Source organism: Hyperolius riggenbachi, chromosome 2 (assembly GCF_040937935.1).
Source record: "Hyperolius riggenbachi isolate aHypRig1 chromosome 2, aHypRig1.pri, whole genome shotgun sequence".
Lineage (NCBI taxonomy): Eukaryota > Metazoa > Chordata > Amphibia > Anura > Hyperoliidae > Hyperolius > Hyperolius riggenbachi.
The window spans coordinates 432,241,793-432,258,050 of record NC_090647.1 but is presented as its reverse complement, the minus strand read 5'-3'; the positions used below and the strand labels follow the sequence as shown (position 1 = coordinate 432,258,050).

Genomic DNA, 16,258 nt, shown 5'->3' with positions numbered 1-16,258 from the left:
ATTAATATTGTAAAGAGTGTGGCAAGAAAAAGGATGTGGATATTAATGAATGAGACGTTGAACTGCTTAAAGAGAATCTGTACTCTAATATTCTCACACTAAAAAGCATATTATTCTATTCCTTATTTTCTCCTGTGCCCCTCTGTGCTGTTTCTGCCACTCTCTGCTGCAATCCTGGCTTGTAATTAACAGTTTTAGGCAGTGTTTACAAACAAACTAACCAGCTTGTGATAGGCTCACATAAACAGAGTGTGTGAGTTATACAGAGTGTGCAGGGGGCCTGCAGAGGGTGTGTATCACATCTATCCAATCACAAGCAGCCCTGCACATTCCACACATTCAAGCCTTAGCCCGACAGACACGACAAAGGAAAGGAGATAAGATTTATTACAGAGACAGTGCAATTAGGAAAGGCTGCAGTAAGCCAGAACACATTAGAACAGGCATAGGAACTTATAGGATAGAAGAACTAAGGCTGAAAACTTTGTTACAGAGTCTCTTTAATGAAAAAAAAGTCCTTAACATGAAGCATAGTAAAGTATTGCAGCTTTACTTACCTGGGTCTTTTTTCAGCCCCTAGAAGTCTCTGTGTCCCTCGGACTTAGTGGCCACTTCTGTGCATGCTCTTCCATGGCTGGTAGCATTCTGTGCAGGTACAGTAGCACTGCACCTGCGCAAAATGCTGCCAGCCACAGGAGTGCGAGTGGCGCATGCAGGCACCAGTGGATGCACAGAAGCAGCCAACCTGGCCGGGTTGCCGTACACTACGGAGGGAACTGAACATACGGAGGAACACAGACACTTCTAGGGGCTGGAAGAAGCCTAAGGTAAGTAAAGCTGCAATACTTTACAACGCCTCATGTATCCTTTATAAAGCAGTGCAATAAAGATCACTTGAAAAATATCTCCTATGGATAGAATCATGTTTATTATATGATGAAAATATAATTACGTATTTATAAGACCATTCCGGTTATTCGAAAGGTGCCCATTAACGACACAATATTTTCCTCAGATGCGATAATTCAAACAGTTTTGCAGGATCATAAGTAAACTGAAGGTAATAATCATTTGTTCCGTTAAACGGATCAGTTAGGGCACTTTCTCTCTTTAAATACGATCATAAAATCAAACATTTTTATCAACAAAATTCTGTATTCTAATCAACCATAGAATCGCTTCACATTGATTTTCCCCAAATACTGTTTTTCTGTACAGTTGTATCACAAAGATCTGATATAATGATCACAGCTGAGGATAATATGCTAACGTTCATGGACACCTTTGGATTAAAGTGGCTTTATTTTGAAATATTAGTTAATGTCCTTATTGGCCCACCTAAAAGTTGACTTTGTACAGACTTACCTTTGCCAATAAATATTGGATGACTCCATTCACCCCAGTACTTGCTTTGTGTGCAGTAGATTTTCTTTGCTCTAATCTGCACCATGTACTTTTTGTCTTTTTCCAGATCAGAAATGATATATTCTCGGTTCCTAATGTCAGGATTATCCTGAAATATAAAATGAATATTAAGAAACTAATTCAAAACTAATTATTGGAATAATCTTCACTTTTGGGATGTGTAAGGGGCTACAAAGGACAAAAAAGCCCTCTTACTCAAATGTTATGCAAAACAAAAGTTTGCCTTCTTAAAACAGAAGGTATTTGCAATAATTTAGGTTGGAGCGAGCATATGATGTATCCCACAATGCATCACTGCTGAATATGCAAATCATACTTTGTTGTCCCTGTGAGCTACCGTGTTTCCTGAAAATAACACACTGTCTTAATTTTTCCTTCAAAACATGTGATAGGGCTTATTTTTGGGAAGGTCTTATATTTTGTGGGGGCCAGCTCCCACTTTAGTATATAGCCAGATTCCCCAATATGTAGCCAGATCCCCCCTAGTGTATAGCCAGATCCCCCTAGTATATACCCAGATACCCCAGTATATACCTAGGTCACCCCCAGTATATAGCCATGTCCCCCCAGTATATACCCAGGTCCCACTAGTACAGGCATGGGCAAACTCGGCCCTCCAGCTGTTATGGAACTACAAGTCCCACAATGCATTTGCCTTTATGAGTCATGACTGTGGCTGTCAGACTCCTGCAATGCACTGTGGGACTTGTAGTTTCGTAACAGCTGGAGGGCCGAGTTTGCCCATGCCTGCACTAGTATATAGCCAGATCCCCTAGTATATAGCCAGTGTAAATAGGCAGATTACCCCCCCCCCCCCCCAAAGCCAGGCTGGGCCGAGGCAGAGGCAAGAGAGGCTCCGGCCTCAGGGCACAGTGTAGGAGGGTCGCACAACTCACTCAGCTATCGTTCCCCTATTGTGTTTGAAGCAGAGAGAAATAAGAAAAGGGGATACATGACCGTGATTACAAGCCAGATAACTAGAGATTGAGGTGTTGGGGGGTGGGGGGGGTCAGGAATACAGGGAGTGATCTCTATTTACTTCCTGTATACAACGGCACTGTTACTGTACAAATTCCGCTGCCTTCACCACTGCTACTTTGTGCCTGAATGAGCCATGGGCAACTGCGTATGCACTGTCCTGGCCATGCACCTTCTTGATTATGCTCCTGAGGTCAGAAGCGTTCTGCGCATGCACAAAACTCTCCTGATCACCCTAGCACAATCGAGGAGGCATGTGACCTGCACATGCGCAGTAGCCCACAACTGGATTGGGTCGTGAACTTTAATTTGACTGACAGCAGCACAGCCGAGCAGACAGGGAAGGACACTGGGGAAGCTGAAAGACTACAGGTGGCTGAAAGAAGCCCTAGATAACTACAACTCAGTCGTAATTACCGTAGTAGCAGTTGCGCTAGTGGAGTACTGCGGTCTTGCTGCAAGCATATTGTGCAGCACTTGCGCACGCACTATGTTGATATAACCCTGCACTGTGTGCGTGCAGTAATATTAACCTGAGCTGTGTGTGCACTGTATATTTAGCACAAGTTCATCCATCAAACTGCTTGAGAGGAAGAGTAATATGTAGGAAGGCTCTCTTAAAATTACTAAGAAGGCAACTTGGTCTCCGCTCTCCAAAGTTAAAATAAGCCTTTTAATTTCACAGAAATTATTATTTATTTATTTTTTGAAATATATTTTTGAAGAGGATCTGCATGCTGCAGATTCACTGATCACTCCGCAACCAGCACACAATGGAAACTGTTCAACTGACGTGCTTTGGTTTCAGTTCAGCCATGGTGCAATGCGGCTATGTAGCAGCATTGCACTGTGTGTAGAGGAAACAGGCCTTTAGGGTTTTCTTTATTTGCAAATGCACTTATAGAACAGAAGTTGCTCAGTCCAACTACCAAAATAGTGTGCAAGGGAGAAGGCAGTCTGGCCAACAACCAGAGAAGGGACAAGGTCCTCCAGCACTCATGGCTGAGACACCAAAGTGTGCCCCTCCATCCCTCCCACCCCAGCGGTCACACACTGATTGCTATTAGACTAAAGGTAGCCATACACTGGTCGATTTGCCATCAGATTCGACCAACAGATAGATCCCTCTCTGATGGAATCTAATCAGAGAGGGATCGTATAGCTGCCTTTACTGCAAACAGATTGTGAATCGATTGCAGCATGAAATCGTTCACAATCTGTGGTGGAGGTGGTGGTGCTGCCGCCGCTCACTTCCCCCCCCCCCCCCCCCCCCGCATACATTACCTGCTCCGCCGTCGCGACTCCCCAGGTCTCCGCTGTCTTCTCCGCTCTGGTCTGGTCTAGAGCGCCCTCTACTGTTTAAACTTCCTGCCGGGACAGGAAGAAGTGAAGCATGCCGGAGACCAGACCAGGGCGGAGAAGACAGCGGAGACCTGGGGGGGTCACGCCGGCGGAGCAGGTGATGTATTGCAGCTGTATTGCGTCGGTCGTCGGGCACTCGAACGCCGCTAGCGACGCGCTCCCTACCCGCGGGCGATCGACGGTAATTTCCCGCACGGGAAATTTGTTTGTTTTTGTTTTTGCTTTTTGGCCACTAGATGCCTCCATACTATCCTGTGTACTGAACGGCACACAGGAAATAAGCTGTGAATGAGTACAAAATATTCAAAAACCGGTGCACAGGTCCCTTTAATTAGGCTTAGCTCACCTCAGAAACACTTCTGAGGGAAGGCAGGTTAATGTTCTCAACATATGCAAAAATTCAAAATATAACCGCCACTCACTGAACTGTATGCCAAAAATCACTTTATTGTAGGAAAATCATTGCAACCAACCCATTAAATATCCCCCCCAAAACCCCTAAAAACAAATAGGACCTGGACAATACACACACAGGAGTACTCCTAGTGCACACGAACACTTTTATAACCCACACACATCAGATCTGGATTGGCCGATCCTGAAATATCTAATGCTGTGGCGCTCTGATGTGAACATTCTGTATTGCGAAGCTTTAAACAAATAAGGAGGAGGACAGTCCCATGATCCAGTATACAAGCAATTGCTGTTTCTTATGTGATACAAAGTCCCTCCATATATAGTTGTAAATGTATGCTTCTCAACAGTCCTCAACCCTGGCAACGCCTCCAACACACAGCTGCATGACCTTACCGGAATCCTATTGTGCCGTGCACAGTATCCACAGAATCCGTCTCATACCGGCTATAAGGCAATAGCATACCTTCTCTTGTTATGCTGGATCATCCAGTCCACTCATTACTTTCCGCGGCGTCCCGCGGTTCACAGGTACCTGTGTGAAGGGCTGGAAGCATCAGGACTGGCCCAATCAGAGCCTGAAAGCTGAAAACTCGTGACCTGCACCAGGACGTAACTCCAGCCCAGCGTCCTAGAGTCCCGCCCACAATGGTGGTTATATTTTGAATTTTTGCATAAGCTGTGAATGAGGACGGTAACTCATTGCCAGACTCACTGCACTGGCACTGTGATCTGTGAGTACCTGTCAGTACGTGCCCAGGGGGGGCGTCATAGGAGCCATGGGGGATCACAGGGGGTTGCAGTAGACGTGGAGGGGGGTTATGGTAGATGCGGGGGAGCTGTGGCAATATTAACAGCACGATACGTGTATCTACACCCCTGGTGCTGAAATGCCGTCCACAGGGGCCTAGATACACTGTCCAGTGGTTAGGAACTGGTTAATGTGCTTCCTTATTTTATATTTTTTGCTACTGTACATTAATGAATTAAATACATGATTTAATCTGTGTAAGTTTATCAGATAAAACACTGTTGATTTATTCTATTTACCTTGAATGGTTCTGTTGTCTGGGACTGGGTATCTACAACTCTAATATGGTACTGGAAAGGACAGTTAGGGGATATCTTGTTCAAACTTGGCGGTGGACCCCATTCAAGTTTTGTGTTCCCATTTGCAGAAGATACAGAAATATTTGTTGGAGGATTCAGTAATTCTGTGGAGAAAATAATATGATTTAAAATAAAATTTCAAGCAACTCTAATAAACCATTTTTACAAATCACGACTTCTCATAATTGTAGAAAACCCTGTTCTGCAAGTGAACCTTAAAGTGGACCTGAACTTTTGCACAGGACAGAAGGAAAACATAATGGAATGCACCCTGTATGTGTTTAGAGAGTTTAGTCTATCCAATTGATCCTTCAGCTGTGTCAGCTGGCTAGTCAGTAAACACAGGATGTTAATTTCCATGAAAGCAGGAAGTAGACACACTGCAGATTTATTGCGGAATTTGTATCAGCTGTAACAAAAAAAAATAATAATAATAATAATCTGAACATTTATATAGCGCTTTTCTCCTGTTGGACTCAAAGCGCTCATGAGCTGCAGCCACTAGGACACGCTCAGGAGGCCACCCTGCAGTGTTAGGGGGTCTTGCCTTGAACTCCTTACTGAATAGGCACTGGACCTAGCCAGGATTCGAACCCTGGTCTCCCATGTCAAAGGCAGAGCCCTTAACCAGTACTCTATTAAACCACTGTTTTTTCTTTAAAAATTATTATGCTGTTGCTAATCTTTTAGAGCAGAGATGAAGTTCTGAGTTCTTGTCTGCCTTAAGTTAACATAAACTGATGAGATAAACAATTTTATCTATCAAAAGACCACAAACACTGACACTGACAGTCGAAAAAGATCCTATGTTATTCATAGGATCTATGTTATTCATAGGATCTGTTCACACTTGTCAGTCTGCAATGCAAGAATCCAACCTGCACAATTTTTCCGTACAGTGGATGGGCTTGTCACAGAAGCCTGCGGTGGAAATGCATCTGCTCCGGACTCCAATTGGACCACAATGCACCATTGGAGCGGACACTGCACTGGTCTGTTCTGGTTGGCCATTTCTGATCTGATTCAACGTGATCTGAGCCTTAATCTAGATCAGATTTTAGCAGCCTGCTAACTTAGCACTGTTTTGTGCAGTGCAAAGTTATTTGGCCACTGATCTCTCCAGACTGTTCAACCAAATTTGCCACATTCATTACACTTATTTCACAATAATTAAAAGTTTTTTGGGTGGGTGGGGGTGTGTGGTTGAGTAGGAACACACTAGGCAGAATCACATATGCGGTTTCCATAGCACGTAGTGGAAAACGCATATGCGATTCTGCCTAGTGTGTTCCTACCCTAAGAGGATCAATCTGTCCCAAATTCAGGGTGACTACATCTGCTGGGAAATCAACCCCACATATGTTTATTTTAACACGTCATCGGACGTCCTCCGTGCTCTACTGCGCATGCGCAGTAGTTCTGCGCATGCGCAGTAGAGCCCGGAGGACGTCCGATGACGTCAGAGCGCCGGCGTGGGACGCAGAAGTTCCGGGCCTTGGAGCGCAGAAGAGCCCGACCTGGCAGCCGGCCTGGCCAGGTCGGGCGCGCCACCGGAGACCACCGGGAGCCTGCGGAGCGGCGGCGAGGGCACCTCCTGCCTGCCACGGGCTGGAGGAAGCCCCAGGTAAGTGGAATTTGATTTTTATTTTTTACCCACCCTCCCTGAACCTTCCCTTTAAGGACTGAAGCAATTTTCCCCTGTCAGCGCTGCTCTCATTCATTCGCTAATAGCTTTATCACTACTCATCACACATAAATTATTTAGGTCTTGTTTTTTTCACCACAAATTTGGCTTTTGGGGGGTGACATTTGTTGTTAGTAACTACTAAAATGTCTATGTATTTTAAAGAGAAAAACGAGGGAAAAAATTAAAAAATACACTATTTCTCTAATTCCAGCCTCTATAGTTTTAAAATGAACAATGCTACTGAACATTTTACCCACACATTTTATCTGCCTATCTGTCGTGGTTATCACAAGATTTAAATTATGTCCCTAGTACATAGTATGGTGACAATATATTATTTGGAAATAAAGGTGCATTTTTTCTATGTTGTGTTTTTTGTTTTCTCATTGCACACTACCAATGATTACAAGCCTTTATTTGAAAAAAAAAAACAGTAATACATCCTCATGACATACATATTTAAAAAGCGGAGTCCCTAAGGTAACTATTTAAGTATTCACTTTTCAATTCTGTCACTTTTGGTGTTTTTTACAAGTGTATTAGTTTGGTGCAGAGTATATGAAAAAAACAATTGCATTGCTTTTCATTTCATTTGCTGCTAAAACAAAACCACATCACATATGCCTAATCTCTCAAAGACCCCAAATACTATTCTCTTGCTTGTCCCGGTGAAAATGATACCCTATACACATAATCAGATAGCTTCTTGGCCACGCAATACTCTGTTAACCATGAGCAGCACTAATGCATTTTTCAAGGCCATTTTTTGCAACAAAAGTAATACAGTCATTCTTTGTTCGCAAAGCCCCTGGAGTGTCAAAACATTTGAAACAGGTCACAAATGTCACCATTCTGAAAACTAGAGACCCAGGCCTACTGAGATACACATATTTTGAAACAATTGGACTTCTGTGGTTTTGCTAAAATTGAATCATAACTTGGAAAATATTTTTTACATATTTTTTTCACTTTGGCACTAGAAAAAAATCTGATGACTTAGGCCTCAGTCCTAAAACACACCAAAATGTTTTCTACAGCTCATCACGGTTAAAATGATACAACATATGCCTTACTTAGTAACAAATGGTTGGGTGCAGCAATCAATTATACCCAATGTGCACTATTTTTTTGCACTAATTGTTGCAGAGCTATTGTTTGTTTGCATATTCCCAGGAGAGATTGGTATCAAACAAAGACCGCACATGACACCATCATAGAAGGCTAACAACCAGGGCTATTCATCAGTAGGTATTTTGTGAGCTACCTTCTCAAAGGAACACTGCAAAAGGAATTCTCACATTGTCCTGGTTATAACAAATCCAAAATGTGGCTAATTTGAATATATCACTTCTCTTCATAGTGATTACAAATACATTGGAACTTACCATTGGATGTCTTGCAGAATTAGAGAAAAGCCAGAGGCCATAAGTCAGGGGTCAAGCAGATCCAAGAGTTAGAAGATGGGAGCAGCAGGGTCCAAAGTTCAATTTTGAACTTTGTTTGTGTTTTCTTTTTCCTCAAAAAATTAAGTTTCCTCCAACACCCCAAAAACATAGGGGTATGCCAAATGTGAGCTCCTTTGAGGGTCTGTAAGTTACATGAATATATAGGAAAGGGGAAAATGCCAGTCAAATATGTCCAGGTAAAGAAAAAAAAACACACAAAAAAAGAAGGAAAAAAAACACAAAAAAAGGAAAAAAGGAAATTAGTAATCTGCAAGTGTGTGGTATGCCCTGAAGCACTTGATAACACACAGTGCTGGGGCTGACGGTCAATCTGGGCAAAAATACCGTGACTCACACACACACTCTGCATCTTCTCAGGGGGGCTTTTTTCACTTCATTGGGGGGAATTAGTTCAGGGAAATGTCTCTCCCTCAGTCTAATTGAGCTCTCCAAATGGATAGGATCCTGTTGTGCAATTTGGCCAGGGGAATACATTAGGGACTTGTGGACTTGAATCTGGAAGTCAAGAAAGGTCATCTGTTGGCTTGTTGGTGTTGTGGCTGTTTTTAGATAGACCACAAATGCATTGTGCATGGTCATCTGCAACAAGAAGAATGTTATTTTTTGTACCATGCTTTCCTTCTTCTTCTTAATAAATAAGGCGCCAAGACTTGGTCTGATAAGTCCACTGCTACCATATTTTTATTGTAGGCGACTATGGCCTCTGGCTTTGTACGTTGTTCCGTTCTGGATGTGGCAAGAACTGTGGCCTCAGTGTGGATGGTAGATAGCATCATCACCTCCCGCTTGTCGTGGAACTTTATTGCCAGGAGCTCTTCAGATCTGAGTGCGTAAGACTCTCCTCTGCATAGTTTTTTATTTACTACCTGTGGGGGGAGGCCTTTACGGTTTGCTCTCACCGTCCCACATGCGCCAGTCTGGACTGAGAAGAGGAACTTAAACAGTGGCACACTTGTATAAAAGTTGTCCAAGTAGACGTGGTAGCCTTGGTGGAGAAGTGGATTTAATAGGTCCACCACTATTTTGCCACTGGTGCTAATGTACTCAGGGCACCCAGCTGGCTGCAGAATGGAGTCTTTGCCTTCATAGATTTTAAAAGTGAAGGTATAGCCAGTGCCACTCTCGCATGCCCTATAAATTTTCACCCCACATCTTGCCCTCTTGCTTGGGATGTACTGTTTCATGGAAAGTCTCCCATGAAACGGTACCAGGGATTCGTCCACAGCAATTTCCCGGTGTGGGGTATATACATCCATGAACACTGCACTTAGGTGGGTCAACAGGGGTCTCAACTTAAACAGTCTGTCATGGGCAGGGTTGGTATGTTCCACATCTTGAGAGTTGTCATTCAGGTGGAAAAACTTTGACAACAGCTCAAAACGCTGCCTGGGCATTATTGCTGGATAGAGGGGTGCATTGTGATAAAGGTCCCTGGACCAGTACATTTTTATCTGGGGCTTTGGGGTGATGCTCATGCTGAGCGTGAGGCCTTCATTTCGGGCACGTTGGTGGGGTGCCATTTTCTGGTGATATAGTTGGTGGGGTGGTCAGCTAAAAATTGTAGAGCAAATAAATTAGTTTGCTCTACTAAATGCTCCCACATTGCCTCTGTCATAAAAAGCTGGAAAATGTCAATTGGTGCCTGATTGACAATGGGCACTGACACACCAGCAGTGGCTGTGAAGGGTGGGATGTTGGGCGCAGCATAATTAGGGGGATCCCAGGTGCCATTTAATATATGAAGCGGTACCTCCTGCCTGCAAGGTACCTGTGGCTGCCTACCCTGTCTGCGCCTAGCTCCCCCTGGCACACTGCTGCTAGCAGCAGCGGGGTTGCCCATGGAGCCCTCTGCTGGGTTGCCCACGGAGCCCTCTGCTGGGTTGCCCACGGAGCCCTCTGCTGGGTTGCCCACGAAGCCCGAATGCTGTGTTGCCCACGGAGCCCTCTGCTGGGTTGCCCACGGAGCCCTCTGCTGGGTTGCCCACGGAGCCCTCTGCTGGGTTGCCCACGGAGCCCCCCGCTGTGGACAGTCCTGATGGTCCCTCATCAGCGGACTCAGGACTTGGGTCCCTCCTCAAGCGGCGTGATGGCGGCCCTTCAGGCTCTGAAGATTCAGATCCTGAACCAGAGCCGGACGGAGGGAGCCAATCACTACCTGACTCATCCTCGCTGCTGCTCTGCTGGAGGATGGTGGCTGCCTCCTCCACAGAATAGAGCCTCCTCGCCATTTAAAAAGGGATAAATAAAGATGAAAAATATAAAAAGACAGAAAGATTTTTTTTTTGTGACAGTTTTTTTTCTTGGGGGGGGGGGGGGGGGGGGTGTAGAGGGGGGGTGGAGACAGTAGAGTATAGGTAGTAACAGATAGGAAGAAAAAGATCACAATAGATCAGTGATCAATAGATCAGTAGGGAATAAATGGCCTAGGAGAGGGAGAATCAGGGATTCTGGGCAGTATGGGGTTAAAAATTCAGGGATGGGGGGCAAATTTTGTTAAAAGAAATTCCTACCAGCTTATCTGCCAGTCTGTCTCGCAGCTCCTGTCACCACAGAGCAGTGATTGATCTGTGTGACAGGAGCTGAGAGACAGAGAGAGGGAAACCTTTTATTTGTAAACATTATTAAGAATTCACATTGTTACTGGATGTAACTATGTGAATTCTTAACTTCCTTTGCTCTGATTGGCTCAGAGGAGCGCTGGCTCCTCTTCACCAAACAGCACGGCTTGTAAGCCGTTGGGGACGAGCGCGCACCGCGCGCACCACGCGACCATGCACGCGCACACGCGGTAGTGCGCCTGGATGTGCATTCCCGTCCAGTTAGGCTTTAGCTGCCGCTGCCTGGGCGAGCTTGCTCGTCCATTTAGGCTGAACCGGTTAAGAAGGCAAATCACACTTAGCATTGCTTTTTAGTGGCTTTTCCCTCTCTTTTAGTCCCTTTGTACTTCCCTAGTGGTTTTGGGTCACCCCGAGCTGCTTGGGTATTCTATTTTCCTTCTCCTGCTGTAGTTACTGGGCAAGCCAATCAGGTGTGATGCACAGATTAGAGAGAACAATAGATGCTGCTAGGCTACAATTCTCAGAATTAGCAATATCTCTCCCCAGCTCTGCTGGCAGCTCTATATTCTGTGTGCAGGTCTGTAGCTCATATGACTGAAATTTTTAAAGGGAATTCCTCTGAATCAAATTAGTGGTGCCCATAATGGGTCAATTACGATTATGCAAAATTTTGCATAATTTGACGCATTTAGGCATTGTGTTTTTGCAATTACGTTACGTACAGCATACTACGATTGTGAATCGTAATTACATCTGTAATTATGCAATTATACGTAATTTACGCGTACCAATACGTACCAAAAAATTGCATCTAATTGCTTTTTTTACATTAAAGTCACTGGCCGGCAAATTCAGGGGTTAATAGAAAAGCCCCCTTACATGCTTGAAACACCAAATTTGCAGGGTATGTGGAGGAGTGCAGTAGATACAAGAGGCAAAAAAAATTTAAAAAGAACTTATCATTTTTTAGAAAATCGATTTTAAAGTTCTTGTTCAGAGTGTGGAAAATGTTTCAGCAGCTGCCAAATTTAGCGGTTAATAGCATAGCCCCCGTAATTTGCAGGGTATGCACCCTGGCGTTCTATTAAGATCGCCAGGGCGGCTGCGGGAGGGTTTTTTTTAAATAAAAAAAAACTATTTCATGCAGCCAACTGAAAGTTGGCTGCATGAAAGCCCACTAGAGGGCGCTCCGGAGGCGTTCTTCTGATCACCTCCGGCGGCCAGAAGTAACACGGAAGGCTGCAATGAGCGGCCTTCCTTGTTTTGCTTACTTCGTCGCCATGGCGACGAGCGGAGTGACGTCATGGACGTCAGCCGACGTCCTGACGTCAGCCGCCTCCGATCCAGCCCTGGCCGGAACTATTTGTTCCGGCTGCGCAGGGCTCAGGCGGCTGGGGGGACCCTCTTTCGCCGCAGAGCGGCGGCGATCAGGCAGCACACGTGGATGGCAAAGTGCCGGCTGCGTGTGCTGCTTTTTATTTCATCAAAATCAGCCCAGCAGGGCCTGAGCGGCACCCTCTGGCGGTAATGGACGAGCTGAGCTCGTCCATACCGCTAAGGTGGTTAAGAACAGTCAGAAGAAAAAGACCTTATAGTTTTTGAAAAAAATGATATCGAATTTAGAAGAAAAACGTAAAGTTACTATGCTAAAATGACAGCTAATGTATTAAAATGTATTTAAATGTATTTTTTTTTATTTATGTTCAGAGTATGGGAAACATAAAAAAAATGACATGGCATCTCCCTAAAAAGCACACCCATTCACTTGCATTGATGTGTGCTTTACAGCTCAATGCATGCAACCTTACATTTTTGTAACACTGCTCAGCGCAGCACATAGATGTGAACCAGGCAAATTTAATTACATGGGAAAATCAATACCTTGCTGAACGCACAGGGCAATGTGCTGTCAAAAGCGCACAGAAACGTCCCTGATGTGAACGGGGCCTAAATGATCATTTGGCAAAATGTCCATTTTCATGCTGTCACCTGATGATCTCAGTGAAACTGACAAATAAAAACACAGCATCAGCAGCATTTCAGTTCACCTAGGGCCCTTTCACATGGCCACCCAGTGGTAGGCCGCAATTTCACATATGTGAAATTTTGCAACGAAATTTACAATTACGCATTATAATCGTAATGCGACATTTCAAAGAAAATCATAATTAATTTTGTATGTAATAGTAATATTTCATAATTTCGCATCATTGTTTGCGTAATTCTCGCGTCATTTTGCGTCATTTTCTGCCAAATTTAGCTGTCAATAGCAAAGCCCCCATACAGGCTATTGCTACCAAAATTGCTACATATGTTAACGAGAATAGTGGGTATAATGCTAGGCATAGACGGTACGTTTTTTTCTTATCAATTGAGCTGCTGATGGCTCGAAAGATAATTTCCGACGTGTCCGATTACCGCATGGATCGATTCCCGGCTCGATCCAAGTGGGAATCGATCTGCGCACACGCGCGGACGAGCGGTGACGCGCTGGCATCGAGCCGCTGGCTCGATGCTGGCGCGTAAATGTACCATCTATGCCCAGCATAAGACAAAAAAAAATGTCAAAAAGAGCTTATAGTTTTTGAAAAAAATCGATGTTAAATTTAAAAGAAAAACCAAAGTTACTACGCTAAAATGACAGATAATATAGTAACACGTATTTAAATGTATTTTTTTATTTTTTATTCTTTTATTTGGGTTTTGAGTGTGGGAAGTATATAAAAAAAATGACATGGTATCTCCCCTACCGAGTCTTTTTAACTCCTTGTCCCCATGTAGGTTGTGATAGCAAGAATGTGGAACCCCGGCTGCGTGGCATAATTTTCTGCCGACATTAGCGGTTAATAGCAAAGCCCCCATACATGCTATTGCTACCAAAATTGCTACATATGTTAAGGAGAATAGTGGGTATAAGTCAAAAAAATTTCCTTGTCGATTTTAAAAATGCAAAGAAAAATGGTTTTTACATTGTCATTTTTTTCTGAGATTAAAAATATTGTTTCTTTGCATTTTTAAAATGGATTTTCTCAAAAACTACAAGGACTTTTTGGAAAAAATGTTTAACTTGTACCCACTATTCTCCTTAACACATGTACCAATTTTGGTGACAATAGCATGTATGGGGGCTTTGCTATTCACTGCCAAAGCTGGCATGAAATTACATGAAAATTACACAAAATTTTACGTGAATTACGTATGACTATGCAAACTCAATTCAATTTACAAACTGTAATTACATATAGGCGTAATTGTGAAAATGTATGAAACATCTTGCATAATCATAATTTGCTGATTACGACCATCACTACAGGCAGTTGACAAGTGGTGAAGTCACCGCCTGGCTGTTAGCTGCTCTCCTGCAATGGCTGGGCGCTTGTCAGTGCCCGGTACCAGCACTGTACAGGTGGCTTCCCCACGGAGTGAGATCTGAGCGATGCTGCACCCACGCACAGACTCGGCATCTCACATTCCTCTGCCCCCCAGTAACGCCACAGCGTGTCAACGGTTGACACACAAGGAGTTACAAATTAAATAAAAATTTGCGCTGCCTCACAGTCCACTCATGAGCAAAAGTCCTTCACCAATTGGCCACCAGATATACTTCCACTCGTCTTCACATCCAGTGATCCTCAGAAAAGAAAAGAAACTAACGAGATCATCGCATAGACTGTCAGTCCAAGCCCGATCCTCCACCAACTAGGCCCCGTGTAATGTTTAGAGGTTGACACCTTCCTCCCGTGCTCCACCACCCGAAGGAACCGCCCTCACCTTTGGTCGTAGCTGCCCAGACCTTACAGACAGCCAACAGCGCATAAGGTAACCACCAGGTCCACGTTTCAACTTGCTTCAAATTATTCCCAATGCTCACAATGATTCCAGGTTTAGATCACAGTAAGAGAGAAAATGACATATCATTGCGTAGGCTGCTACACATATATCTCCGGGGGGGAACCACTCCCACACTGATTACCCCGTGCTTATGACTCTATGGGGGCCACCGCTTCACTCAAAGGTGATCCACCACCTAACAGGACCAAGCTCACCTTTGATACCGGCTGCCCCTCTCACAGACAGCTGTCTAGCTTATTGGTGAGCGATCCTCACAACAGTGTTTAGCCAGTGTGTAGTCCTCCAGGGCACTCAGTGTATACACAGCCCACTGCAACTGAACAGGCTTAGATAGTGTAAAACCATTTAATAAGATCACTTAAAAAAGAGTACTACTCACAAGCGTAAAATGTTTACAGGCATATCATAAAACAATTCTGAGGACGTCTCCTCTGGACACTGCCGCCTTCTGCCTGCTTAGCCTTGGGCGTGGCTAAGCAGGCAGAAGGCGGCAGTGTGCAGAGGAGACGTCCTCAGGATTGTTTTATGATATGCCTGTAAACATTTTACGCTTGTGAGTAGTACTCTTTTTTAAGTGATCTTATTAAATGGTTTTACACTATCTAAGCCTGTTCAGTTGCAGTGGGCTGTGTATACACTGAGTGCCCTGGAGGACTACACACTGGCTAAACACTGTTGTGAGGATCACTCACCAATAAGCTAGACAGCTGTCTGTGAGAGGGGCAGCCGGTATCAAAGGTGAGCTTGGTCCTGTTAGGTGGTGGATCACCTTTGAGTGAAGCGGTGGCCCCCATAGAGTCATAAGCATGGGGTAATCAGTGTGGGAGTGGTTCCCCCCCGGAGATATATGTGTAGCAGCCTACGCAATGATATGTCATTTTCTCTCTTACTGTGATCTAAACCTGGAATCATTGTGAGCATTGGGAATAATTTGAAGCAAGTTGAAACGTGGACCTGGTGGTTACCTTATGCGCTGTTGGCTGTCTGTAAGGTCTGGGCAGCTACGACCAAAGGTGAGGGCAGTTCCTTCGGGTGGTGGAGCATGGGAGGAAGGTGTCAACCTCTAAACATTACACGGGGCCTAGTTGGTGGAGGATCGGGCTTGGACTGACAGTCTATGCGATGATCTCGTTTGTTTCTTTTCTTTTCTGAGGATCACTGGATGTGAAGACGAGTGGAAGTATATCTGGTGGCCAATTGGTGAAGGACTTTTGCTCATGAGTGGACTGTGAGGCAGCGCAAATTTTTATTTAATTTGAGACTGTTGTGTTTGTGTAACATTTGAATTTGCAGCAAGCCCACAGTGAGTGAGTAGGTTAGCATAGGGGTGGAGCTCGCTAAGGTATATATATTTTTACACAAGGAGTTACACCTGCTATTCAGCTGCATACAATATTGCACCCGAA

The 16,258-nt window shown here is 44.4% G+C and overlaps 1 protein-coding gene across 2 annotated transcripts in view; it reads right to left on the bottom strand.

Annotated features, from left to right (window-relative positions):
- LOC137544541 (granulocyte-macrophage colony-stimulating factor receptor subunit alpha-like) overlaps positions 1–16,258 on the bottom strand; it is a 63,367-nt gene that overhangs the window by 36,285 nt on the left and 10,824 nt on the right. For both annotated transcript variants that reach the window (XM_068265637.1, XM_068265638.1), the window contains exons 7-8: positions 5,230–5,393; positions 1,366–1,513 (exon numbers count right to left, since the gene is read on the bottom strand). In XM_068265637.1, the coding sequence (XP_068121738.1) occupies positions 1,366–1,513; positions 5,230–5,393 (312 nt within the window). The remainder of the gene's footprint in view (positions 1–1,365; positions 1,514–5,229; positions 5,394–16,258) is intronic.